Source organism: Mastigoproctus giganteus, chromosome 11 (assembly GCF_048544385.1).
Source record: "Mastigoproctus giganteus isolate SK-2022 chromosome 11, ASM4854438v1, whole genome shotgun sequence".
Classification (NCBI taxonomy): Eukaryota; Metazoa; Arthropoda; class Arachnida; order Uropygi; family Thelyphonidae; genus Mastigoproctus; species Mastigoproctus giganteus.
The window spans coordinates 80,016,216-80,029,779 of NC_143585.1; the positions used below are offsets into that span (position 1 = coordinate 80,016,216).

Genomic DNA, 13,564 nt, shown 5'->3' on the forward strand with positions numbered 1-13,564 from the left:
ATCAAGTGGACCAAATGGATTTATCCCCCTCCTTCTAGAGTTTACATAAGTAAAGAACTCTTTGTTTTTCTTTGCCAAAGATTTCTCGTAATCTGCCTTTACCTGCCTAATCTCCTTTGTGACTTGATTACAGACCAGCTTATATCTTCCATAGGCTTCTGTGCCACCTGTTAATTTATATGTATCCCATGCATTTTTCTTCTCTGCCACATGTCTCATTAGTTCATCTGACATCCATATAGGCCTAAACCTCGAACAATATTTCTTAGTTGGTATGAAAATCTTAGTAGCTTCCAAGATTAATTCTTTGAATGCATCCCATTTAGAATTTGCTGTTGGTAACAACATCAGTTGGTCCCACTGTATAGACTTTGAAAACTGTCTCAGACCTCCACAGTCACCTTTTCGAAAGGAAAAACCCTTCCCTTGAATGGGTGCATAGCTTCGTGCGGTTTTCACCAGATACGCACCCTCCCCTCCGCTTGAAATAACTGGAAATGTGATCGTACAAGAAGATCCATCTCCAATAATCGAAGGCCCAGTGCCGATGTTCTTTCAGCCACTTGAGGTGTATAGTCCTGTGTCGTGGTGTTAGCAATGGGACTCTGGTGAGCCGGCGTTGCCCCATAACCCATTGCGACTAATGATCGCCTGATGGTCTTGGCGGAAGCATTTCTAGCACCTCCCTCGTTGACATCGGCAGTGATTTATGCTGCTGTCGCTCTCTGGTTGGCTGAAACAATGTGAGATAGATGCCGATGGCCAAGTTCATCCACCAGAGAGTAACCCATGCATCAGGCACCCACGATCATCCCTCTTTCAAAGTCGGTTAACTCACAATGTTCATTCATACTGACATCGAATTATCGTCTACGTGAATGCGGTGTACCTATATACCTGTCAAGCGGTAGGGTTGTCCACTAGCAAGAGGAACCAGGTATTCCACAAATTCAATCCTTTCAGTGTAAGCTAGTGTTGCATTACAAAAATCTAAGCAGAATGCATGCCAGAAAAGGTTACGATGTAGGAACTGTAATGAATTGCTATTTGTGTGGCATGCAGCAATTATTTCAAAAAAGAACATCAGTATATGTTTATATTTGTCGCTATGATCACCATATAAATTTAATGTGAAATGCTTGCACAGATATTTTTTAAGGATTTTTCTAATTTGCTCATGCAAATTAGAAAAATCCTTGCACGAGTTGTTTCATAAAGGATTACCACAAATTCGTTACTTTTTTTTAAGAGTTTATTGTAGAGTAATGTTAAAAATACTACAAAGTTTTAACTAAAAGAAAGATGTGACTGAATTTAAAAGTAAACTCTGCTAAAAGAATTTGTTTACAAAAGCTACTGCTGAAATGCTCTTTGCCTACCAATCAAATTTTGAGGAATCACCGTTAGATAATATAAATGAAAACCTTAACTAAATTAAAATCAAATTTTTTGGCAAAAATATAATTTAATAATAAAAAAAGTTAATAACATTAAGCACCATATTTTTGCTGACACCTCGAGGTTTACTGTAACTAAGAAATGTTATGTGAAAAATTTTAATAATTAAACATTTACCTATAATTGCTGAGCCAACCATAGCACCTGTCCCATCTGTGAAGGAAAAACAGTCATTAGATTGCACTGAATTTTATTTTAGATATACATATTTAGGACAAATAGCAAGTATATAAAAGGGTGGGGAGAGAAAAACCAACTAATAATAAGATGTGATTAAATTTTATAGGCTATCTATTTAAATTCAAATACAGTTAACTGCACAACCTTTAGAAATCATACTGTAACAATGCATAATCTCCCTTAGTATAATGAGCCATGCCACTTCCTGTTCACCTGCTTCTGTTTATCTAATCGTGTCATTAATTATTTCACCTTAAATTTATACTATATAAAAACCAGGAAAAAGTATTTTGGCATATCAGTGTAGTAATCATATCCTTCTACCAAAAATAAATGCTATAGGTGATCCATAGATTTTTGAGAAAGATATTTAATCATTTCATAATGAATGCCATCTGGTCCAACAGCACTTGCCTCAAGAAAAGGTTAGAGCTCACTTGAGCACCCATATAGTGAACAGTCTGTTATAGGGATAAAGGCCCTTTGGTGTGAAATTCACCTTAAATTTATACTATATATAAAAAAAAACCAAAAATAAATGCTTCAGTGAAATGAAATACATTTATAGTAAGAAAATGGATCTAGCTGACTCATACTTAATTTTGTGCATTGGATCATAATAGATGTTATTATTTTTTTTTAATATGTTACACTTTCAAGAAGCTTTCAACATATGGTGGAAAGTAAGCTTTTAACTATTTTGAACACTGGGATAAACAGAGCACTGGAACATTTCAACAGCAACAGGATTTTAAATCTTCCAAAAACTGGAGAAAAGCATATTTTTGAACTGAAAGTATGCAACAAAGGTATTAATTTTACCTAACATTTTCATGAAAAGTTCCAATATTTTGTTACATGTAAGCAACAAGCAATAATTCTAGCTTAATGATGGCTACCATTATTTTAGGTTTTCTCTCATAAAGGTTTTTTTTTTCATAAGAAAAATAAAAAGTATTCCTTTGCTATAGCTTTTATCACACTGATTGTTTTTTCTAAACTAAGAAAAGTTTTTTAACTTCAAGTCATGATAAAAGTTATGATAAAAAATAAAAAAAAAAGGCAAATTCGTTTTCTTATCTAATGTGCATTAGGAAACTCAGAAACAGTCAAAATGCTAAATTTATAAACAAGGTAACATGTACACAAGTTAATCAAAATGTTGAAATACATACATTCAAAGTTTTCATTTCATTTATAATATGAAACAGGTTTCAAAGATTTATTAATAACAAACTGCCAAGAAGACTGACTTACTTCTAACTGCAAGGATAGCACCAGTCAGTGCACCGCTAGTTATAGAATTCCACGGATCTTCCTTTTTTCTAATATGTACTAAAGAACAATCAATTGTAGAGAATAATCCTCCCCAGACAGCAAAGCTACCTGAAAGATGGGTAAATAAAAAATGAGAGGAAATGCATTAAGATACATATAAACTTTGTCATATGATGGTGCTTATAAAGTAACAAAAATAACATATACTTTCTTGAAAATGTTTTTTTTTTATTATTATTATAATTATTTCAATTCTGATTAAACACTGACATTATTATATCTTTGCTTAATAGATTACAGCACTTACTGTATGTACTTTTTAAGTTCTAATAAAATTGAAAATTTAAAAACCTGTTACGTGTGTTATAAACATACTTTTATTAAAAAAAAAAAAAAACTGCAAAAAAAAAAAGGCTTCAGACATAAAACTAGATAATTTAAGAGACTATTGAGCACATCCTGTTAAATTATCTAGTTTAAAAGGCCATTAATTGGACAAAATTTCAAACATTCACATGAATTTTGAAATTTCATGAAAATATATTTCTCCTTATGTTTATAAATATGCATCATGAATATGAATAGTATTAAAAAATTAAAAAAAAAAATTACTTCTGTTTTCAGGTTTATTTCAAATTTGGCACGCTCAACATACTTTTTTTTGAGGGTAACCTGTCAGGCCAGTACTGCCAGGTTAACAGCATATGCTTTGGATTTGACTCACAGAAGATTAAATATACTTAGAGTTCAACAGCAGATAACTAAATACTTCCAAATGCATTCTACATATAACAGCTGTTAAAGCACAGGACTCCTGCAACATTTCCATTTATATTTCTTTGTTACAACATCAATATTGTTGCATGCAGTATATCTGGAAAATGGTCAGCAAGTACTGCTGCATGCACACCGATGAACTTTTGATGGCCATAGGCTTGATTATTTAACTTTAACAACAGTACAGAAAATGTGTACCTTGTGAAAAAAATCTGAAAACAAAACCTCTTGCTTAGTAATGCTTGTGGACACCCAATTAACTTGGAGGATGGTTTTTTTTTTTTTTTTTTTTGATTTGGTAGTTGTTGGCGCATCGGCTTCTGTGGCCATATTGCACCCCCCAAGGTTTTTGCAGTACTTTGATCCAAGCCCGAGGCGGGAATCGAACCCGCGACCTTTGGGTTGCCGGGCAGGTACTTTACCCACTCGGCTAGCCCGGTCGGCTGGAGGATGTAATATATAACTTTGGATTGTATGTTTACTGTCAAACAAAACTTCATGATTTCAAAGAACAAGCTTGAGAGTGATTGCCACATTCAAGGCTTGCTATCTATGCTGCACCACAACCCCACTAAACACTAAGGCAGCGTTCTCCAAATGTTTTTAGTAATGGAACACTTTTAATCTCACAATATATTTATAGAACACTTTTCATCTCGCAATATATTTAAGGAACACTTACAAAACACAAATTTAGTGGCATGATACGAAAGAACTATTTGCTAATATTTTATTACATACAATGTACTGTGCATCAGGAGCATCTTTACTTCCAACACATGTAAAGCCAAAATTCAAACTTCCATCATACTTTTTCATTTTGGTCTTTTATTAGTAGGTTCCTGTTTTTTCACTTCGGATTTTTGGGGAAAAAAGGCTGCAATTGTTCATCCTCACTTTGAAGTGTGACAATATTGTGTTCGTTTTCATCGACCACAGTTGCAATACTAGGAAGTATTTTTGGTCTCGTTTTAAAGTTTCTTTTTTAAACCACAAATCCACGGTCATTTATTTTAACAATAATAATAATATTTCAAAATATTGATAATTATCAAAAAAAAAAATTATACAAAGAAGTGAATTTAGTTATGATATCGGTTCGCTTCAACCTTTCCTTCAACCCATGTATCCCAGGATAAATTGCATACAAATGGCATATTAGACCACTACATTGCTACTTTTTCGTAGATGTCATTACCCCTACACATACTTTTCTATGCAAAGCCTGCCAAAATAGTGTTCCGCAGTCTATTTGATTATTAGTCTATGTCAGTATATTAATAACAGAAAAAAAAAATAAATAAATAAATAGGTAAATAAAATAATGTTAAAAATTATAATGATACAAAAGTGGTGTATGCCACAAATATGCAAAACTTATTTATTTATTTTTTAAATTATTAATTATGATTTTTCGCAGAACACTTGTTCACATCTCACGGAATACTAGTGTTCCGTGGAACACAGTTTGGGAAATGCTGCACTACAGGATGGTAAGAACAATGTCAAATTATGGGCAGATATATTTCAAAAGAATGCATCCCCTGTTTATGCCAATTATCTCAATGGAAAAATGTTTTGATTTATGTCTTTCTAAAGGACACACTTGTCATAGTGGACTACCTGTAAAAGTCATCCTCTAAATCAGTGATGCTCAACCTAAGCCTATAGCATGCTCACCGAAACTTTGTGATCTATGTGGCTAGCTACCTTCAATATATTTAATTTAAATATTTAATTACCAAAAAATTTATATATTTACATTTTTTAATGAAAAATTGACATTTTCTCAAGCAATTTATGTGCAAAAGTTCTAATAAATAAGATTTTACAAGATGAAAACTTCTGCTGAATCCAACTTACAAAGAGCCAATCAAACTTAGTTGTAGTGATAAGCTTAAAGCAGGAATTTGCAAAACTTTTAAAAGTGTCTCCCACGAGATAAACATTTTAATCTACATTAGATGGCACAACTTACATAAGTTTCTTTGGAAGTACATATCTGTGAACAGACTTACAAATTAAAACCTGAATCTAAATTTTATTACACAACTGACAACATGTATCATACCAGATATAAGGCACTTAGTTTTTCCTATACAATCTAAACAATCACATTAGACATTATTTTTTAAATTTTATGCCCATTATTCAACAAGTTGAAATGTTTATTTCATTTAATTATTTCCCCATATAAGAAATGGATGAGAGGTTTTCTGGAAATTGTTTCTAGCCAGGCATGGGTACATTGCAGCCGTTTGTGGCTGCAATGTACCCATGTGCAAATGGGTTTCTCTAACATGATAATGCGACATGTCACAAGGCCAGAATGTGCAAAACTGATTCCAAAAATATGAGAGTGAATTTAGCCTATTGCAGTGGTCTGCCAATCACTAGACCTCAATCCAACTAAGCACTGTGGGAAGAGATGGAATGAACTCTTTCAAGTAGAGATCTGCAACTATCCAATTTCTAAGCAACTGAATCAACATGGACCAGCATTAGTTAGCCATGCTTTCAACACCTCATGCACCTGAGTGCATGCCATAATGAATCTAGGCTGTTTTGAGAGCTAGTCGGATGTACTCCTACTCAGTTGGTGTATTTAATAAAGTGGCTGCTCAGTATAATCTACCTGTACATCATGCCATTCAAGAACTTTATACATTATAATATTAAAAAAGAAAAAAGTGCTATCAGTATATTAGCCAACAAGTAGTATATGGGCTTGAGCAGTAAAATAATATTAAAAAAAAAAAAAAAAAAGGAAACTGGAGAATAATCTCTGTAATGAGTCTCAATAACAATGAGGGTATCAATTAACGAAGAAAATTCTCATTCTGAAATATGAGTAGTCCCAGTTCGTGATGTAGAGATAACAGCTGCATTTCAACGTCTTAAAGCATCATTAACAGGCTGACAAACTTTATGTAATTAACATTTAAGGTGGCTTGGTTTAGGGTTTATTAGTGCACTAGTGATAAAGGCTATTATGCACCAAGACAAGGTTATAAAATGTTAAAAATAAGTATGCAGTATATGGATTAAAAATATATGCAGCATGTTATATATATGTATAGGGTTACCACCCATCCTGCTTTTTGTAGGATAGTCCCAAAAATGCACTTAAAATCCTGTGTACTGAAACTGAGTTGAAATGTCCCACAATCAGCCAAACAAACTCCATAAATCTAAATGGCAACACTGTTTAGCTGCCATACTGAGGGCACACTGTACTACTATCTGCACACTGGGAACTACTCGTCCTTCCCTACTCAACACATACTGGTTCACTGGCAGTGAACAAATTAAAATTAACCCTGCTGCAGATTTAAGCTAGATTTTTCAGGTGTATTTTTTTTGTTGTGTAATCATTTGACATTTAAGTTTTTACCACTGTGGTAGTGTTTACAGGCCAACACTTCTTTCAAAGAAACCTAGGAGAATGTGTATTTTTTCATAATGAACGGTTAAGCAAAATACACGAGGTTGAAACAACTACAATAAGTCAAGAGCATTTTGCAAGGTATATAATAAATTATTTACTATATCTCATACAGGAGAAAATATTAAAAAGCATGCTTCTGGAATATAGCACCAACAACTCCATAATTAGGTTTATCAAAATCAGTTATCTACATTTATAACAACTAGCCAAGACAGAAATGCCAATAAAGTTATGGCTGGTTCAAATATATCCTGCTGTACAGCATAAGCATTCCTACATATCACTCGACTGTGGAATGAAATTAAAGCATTTATATTTAATGAAATAATAATATAAAAAAAAAAAAAAAAAAAAAAAAATATATATATATATACATACACACTTGGTCGTCGACTTACGACTGACCACACTTACGACCACAAAAAAAAAAAAAAAATAATAATAATAATTAATTAATAATAAATCAGAAGTCACTACTGAGGACACCCATAACCCAGGTGAGGAGGCACATCGATAACAGGAGGCCTGAGGACAGCACCAGGCACATACACTCAGTCGCTTTTAAGCATCTGTTGCGTGTGGTGTATTAATTAAAATTCTACTGAAATACCCATAAAATGTTTAGTAAAAGGAAAATGCCTTCATCTACATATATGCCAGCTGAGAAGTCAAGGAAAACTATTGATTTAGAGTGTAAAATGAAAACTATCCAGCAGTATGAAGGTGGAAAGAAAATGAATACGATAGCACGTGACTTGAAGTTATCACATTCCACGGTATCGACGATACTTAAGGACAAAGAAAGAATTTGGGAAGGTGTGAAAGGTTCTGCACCTATTAAGTACAATTTTAACCAAACGACAGGAACCCATCCATGAAATAGAGAAAATCTGAAGTGGAGAAATGGGTCCAGGTATATTCAAGCCTCTTTGTATGTTTTGTGAGAAGTTGGATATGTTCAAGAAAGTTCAAAAAAAAATTTTTTTTTTTAAAAATCAAAAACGGGTCAAAACAATTTTGTGCCTAGCACTACTGGAATAGCATTTTGTCCAAGCCTAAATTCATGTTCAGAATGAAAATTACACTTACAACAAAAACGTATGCAAGTAATCTTTTGCTACAAGACCCTTAGTCCATTAGGTAATGCCCAGGATTTAAGGCAAGCAACAGCTTGCTGCAGTTGTCTTTCAGCAACCCTCATGTTGCATGACTGAGAAAATATTGGGGGGGATACAAGGATTAATAGATTAACAGTAGCCACTGGCAGAGGTGGAAGTGATTCTTGCACTGCTTCTATTCAAATGAGCAGAAGTCTGAAAAACAAGACGCAGGATATTTCAGAGACTGCTGGTAGTCATTGCGTTACAAGTAAACACATGGGTTGTGTTAGGGTAGCTAAGAATAGAAACAGGTGCATGTATACCTGCGTGTACACCAATGCTAGGAGTTTGGTAAATAAATTTGATGAATTTGAGGTATTGCTCAAAACATCAAAGGCAGATATTGTTGGGATATCAGAGACGTGGTGTCACACAGATATAAGTAATGCGGAACTGGAATTTGGGGAATACAATGTATATAGAAAGGATAGACAGGACAGGAGGGGAGGGGAGGAGGGGTTATGCTATTAATTAAGAAACACATAAAGTCAAAGGAAGTGAAGCCAGTTGACATCGATGGACAGGGCAGTGTCGAGTCAGTTTGGTGTGACATAAGCATAGGGAAATCAAAATTGAGAGTAGGAGTGTGCTATAGGCCTAATGACTCCGATGAGTATAATAATATATTGTACAGGGAAATAGAGTGGGCCAGTAAATCAGAGTCTTATAATGGGGGATTTTAATTTCCCAGATATTGACTGGAATTTGTGGGTTGGTCACTCGCACACTAGCAAGGCTTTTGTGGATTTATTGGATGATTGTTTTCTACATCAGCATGTTCGTGAGGCAACAAGAGGGAGCAATACTCTTGATCTGATTATCAGTAGTGATTCTTCATGCATTAAGAACCTGCAGATAAATGAACCACTAGGTGGCAGTGATCACAGTGTGTTGAAGTGGGATTTACTCAAGGAGGTAACTACCATCAGGGGTAAAGGGAAGGGTTTTTGTTTTCGTAAAGGCGACTATGATGGTCTGAGACAGTATTTAAATTCTATACAGTGGGACCAACTGATGATGTTACCAACAGCAAACTCAAAATGGGAAGCATTCAAGGAACTAATCTTGGTGGCTACCAGGCTTTACATACCAACTAAGAAATACTGTTCAAGGTTTAGGCCTAAATGGTTGTCAGATGGACTAATGAGACATGTGGCAGAGAAGAAAAATGCATGGGATACATACAAATTAATGGGTGACATGGAAGCCTATGATAGATATAAGTTGGTCTGTAACCAAGTCACAAAGGAGATTAGGCAGGCAAAGGCAGACTACGAAAAATCCTTGGCAAAGGATGCAAAGAAAAACAGAAAGGAGCTCTTTACATACTTGAACTCGAGAAGGAAAGGGATGAATCAGATTGGTCCACTGGATATTGATGGTTCAACAGTTGAGGATCCTGCTCAGGTGGCTAACAATCTAAACGAGTATTTTGCATCTACATTCACGCATGAGGAGTTATTCAGGAAGGAGAATGATGTAGGTAAAGTAAACATTGGCAGTGAGCTGGATGATTTTGTAATAACTGAGAGGAAAGTGGAGGAGAGATTGTTGAGGATAAACATAAAAAAGGCACCTGGGGTGGATGGGATCTATCCAGTTATATTAAAGGAGGCAGCAAAGGAAGTATGCAAACCCCTAGCCATAATTATGAGAGCTTCTTTGGACTCAGGGGAGGTACCCATAGACTGGAGATGTGCAAATGTAACCCCAATTCACAAAGGAGAATCAAAGGCTGACACAAGTAATTATAGACCTGTTAGTTTAACTTCTGTTCCAGGTAAATTAATGGAGGCACTGGTTAAAGAAGCACTGCAGGATCATCTAGACAAGAATTCAGTTATAGCTCAGACGCAGCATGGTTTTGTTAAGGGCAGGTCTTGCCTGACCAATTTGATTGGATACTATGATGTAGTCACAAAAGAACTGGATGCAGGGAATAATTTTGATATTATATATTTGGATCTTAGAAAGGCTTCTGATACTGTTGCACATGGAAGACTGCTACACAAATTGGAGCAGTGTGGCATTGGAGGCAAATTGCTGCTATGGATAAGGGGATGGTTGAGTGGCAGAAGACAGAGAGTGGTAATCAATGGACACTGCTCAACGTGGACTAATGTTATTAGTGGAGTTCCTCAAGGTTCAGTGTTGGGTCCATTGTTGTTTTCGGTGTTTATGAATGATATTGATGATGGGATATCAAGTTTAATGTCTAAGTTTGCAGATGATACAAAGGTTGGCAGGGTCGTTAAGGACACTACTGACGCTATGCTGCTGCAACAGGATCTGGAAAGGTTGAACAGATGGGCTGAGAGGTGGCAAATGAAGTTTAACATTGACAAACGTAAAGTACTACATATGGGTAACAGTAACCCCAGAGCAATGTATCAACTCTGCGGTACTACACTGACAGTGGTGGAGAATGAAAAGGACCTGGGGGTAATTGTGCAGACAGATATGAAGTTCTCTGAGCAGTGCAGACGAGCTGCAAGAGTAGCTCATGGTGTCTTGTCAATGATATACAGGAATTTTTCTAGCAGGGATAAGGAGGTGATTATTCCCTTGTATAAGGCAATGGTTAGGCCACATCTTGAGTACTGTATACAGGTCTGGAGGCCTCATTTCAAGAAGGATGTAGAGCTGCTGGAACGGGTACAGAGAAGGGCAACAAGATTAGTAAATGGAACAAAGGGTTGCTCTTACGAAGAAAGGCTTAAGTTTTGCAAATTACAGAGTCTGGAGACTAGGCACCGGCGAGGTGATCTGATAGAGGTGTATAAGGCTTTGAATGGTTTGAGCATGCTCAATGCCAATGGGATTCTTCATCTTTCTCAGAATAATCCCCTCAGAGGGCATAAATTCAAATTGAGGAAGGACGGATGTCGGATAGATGTGCGGAAATTTGCCTTTGGCCAGCGGGTGGTTGGTTGGTGGAACCGACTTCCATCATCACTTGTTGTTGAAGTTGATAGCCTAAACAAATTTAAAGCTCAACTGGACAGGTATTTTGAACGAACGGAGGGGTGAAATGGGAGAGGGTTTTTTTTTTTTTTTTTTTTGGCTGATGCTGAATAAGCTTGCTTTCTTGCATCATATGCCTCTACTAATGCTAATGCTAATATGCTAGTCATCGACATGAGGTTGATGTTTACAGTCAGAGGAAGTTGTTCTGTGATGGAATTTAAAGGAGATGAAAAGTGTAACACTTAAAACCGATCCTTGCGGTACTCCGTCCTCTTGGCAAAAGGGTAGAGATAGCATGGATCCTACACAAACTTGGAAAGACTGATCGGTTAAAAATTTTTAAAAATACTGGTGCCCTCTAAGACAGTGGCTATATAGGTGTTTTAAAATGCCAAACCTCCAAGTTGCATCATACACTTTTTTCGTTTTATGAAAGAATCCTGGATGGATGTTCCCACTCAAATTAAATGGTCCAGAGTGGACCTAGTCCTTCAGAGCCATACTGAATGCTGGAGATCATTTGATTCTAAATACCATATAAGATGAGCATTGATCATTCTCCTCAGGCTTCTGCATAAACAGCTAGCCAGAGTAATAGATTGATAGTAGGAATTTTAGAATCTTTTCCTGGCTTAGCAAAAGCAAGGATGATTGCCTTTCACTAAACATCTGGAAACTGCTCTTCAATAAAGACACTGTTACAGGGAACAAGCAGGTGATCCATAGATTTTTGAGAAAGATGTTTAATCATTTCATAATGAATGCCATCTGGTCCAACAGCACTTGCCTCAAGAAAAGGTTAGAGCTCACTTGAGCACCCATATAGTGAACAGTCTGTTATAGGGATAAAGGCCCTTTGGTGTGAAATTAAGTGGCTGTTATTAATTTTTATGTTTCAGGACCATGAACTCTGGGAAATAAGATGATATTGCAGAGATGTTAGAAAATGTTTCTCCAAGAGCACTGACTATTGTAAGTAGTTCTGCAAGGTGGCATCCATTATACTATAGGACTGATGAAAAGTGAGACACATTTTCCCTTCATTTTCTGGATTTTATCCAAGGGCTAGTTGACTGGTAACAAATGATGTAAAATGATGTTTGTTGTTTGTTATTTGGTTTTTAGGAGCATTAGCAAATAAGGCCATATTGCTCCAGGATATGCGGTGGTCATTCCCTGACCTTTCCGCATCCTCTGTATTTGGTGGTGACGGGCTCGAACCCCGGTCTAATCAAGAAGATGCAAAATGAATCCCCATTTACTTTTGACTCTGATGGTGAATATAGTATGCTTTAGCTTGTGCACATTTAAAGGCTACTAGATTAGCCACGATAGGATATTATCAGATTACTTAACTCAAGCTTTGTTCTGAGCCTCCAGGATATGCGGTGGTCATTCCCTGACCTTTCCGCATCCTCTGCATTTGGTGGTGACGGGCTCGAACCCCGGTCTAATCAAGAAGATGCAAAATGAATCCCCATTTACTTTTGACTCTGATGGTGAATATAGTATGCTTTAGCTTGTGCACATTTAAAGGCTACTAGATTAGCCACGATTTCCCTTCATTTTCTGGATTTTATCCAAGGGCTAGTTGACTGGTAACAAATGATGTAAAATGATGTTTGTTGTTTGTTATTTGGTTTTTAGGAGCATTAGCAAATAAGGCCATATTGCTCCAGGATATGCGGTGGTCATTCCCTGACCTTTCCGCATCCTCTGTATTTGGTGGTGACGGGCTCGAACCCCGGTCTAATCAAGAAGATGCAAAATGAATCCCCATTTACTTTTGACTCTGATGGTGAATATAGTATGCTTTAGCTTGTGCACATTTAAAGGCTACTAGATTAGCCACAATAGGATATTATCAGATTACTTAACTCAAGCTTTGTTCTGAGCCCCCCCACCGCATGTGCACATTTAAAGGCTACTAGATTAGCCACGATAGGATATTATCAGATTACTTAACTCAAGCTTTGTTCTGAGCCTCCAGGATATGCGGTGGTCATTCCCTGACCTTTCCGCATCCTCTGTATTTGGTGGTGACGGGCTCGAACCCCGGTCTAATCAAGAAGATGCAAAATGAATCCACATTTACTTTTGACTCTGATGGTGAATATAGTATGCTTTAGCTTGTGCACATTTAAAGGCTACTAAATTAGCCACGATAGGTTGAGGGACATCTGTATTCTAAATAACAAAAAATATTCTAAGCAACTTTGCAACAAAGTTGCTATGAACAATTAAATGAGAATAGGCCTTTTCCATTCTTCCGAATTCTAAAGTACAAATGGCATGG

General features: G+C 36.2%; 1 protein-coding gene across 1 annotated transcript in view; it reads right to left on the reverse strand.

Moving 5' to 3' along the window:
* The window catches only part of Tim17b (Translocase of the inner mitochondrial membrane 17b), a 103,822-nt gene that overhangs the window by 36,536 nt on the left and 53,722 nt on the right, over nt 1-13,564 (reverse strand). The window contains exons 4-5 of the mRNA XM_090385359.1: nt 2,896-3,024; nt 1,576-1,611 (exon numbers count right to left, since the gene is read on the reverse strand). Of these exons, the coding sequence (XP_090241485.1) occupies nt 1,576-1,611; nt 2,896-3,024 (165 nt within the window). The remainder of the gene's footprint in view (nt 1-1,575; nt 1,612-2,895; nt 3,025-13,564) is intronic.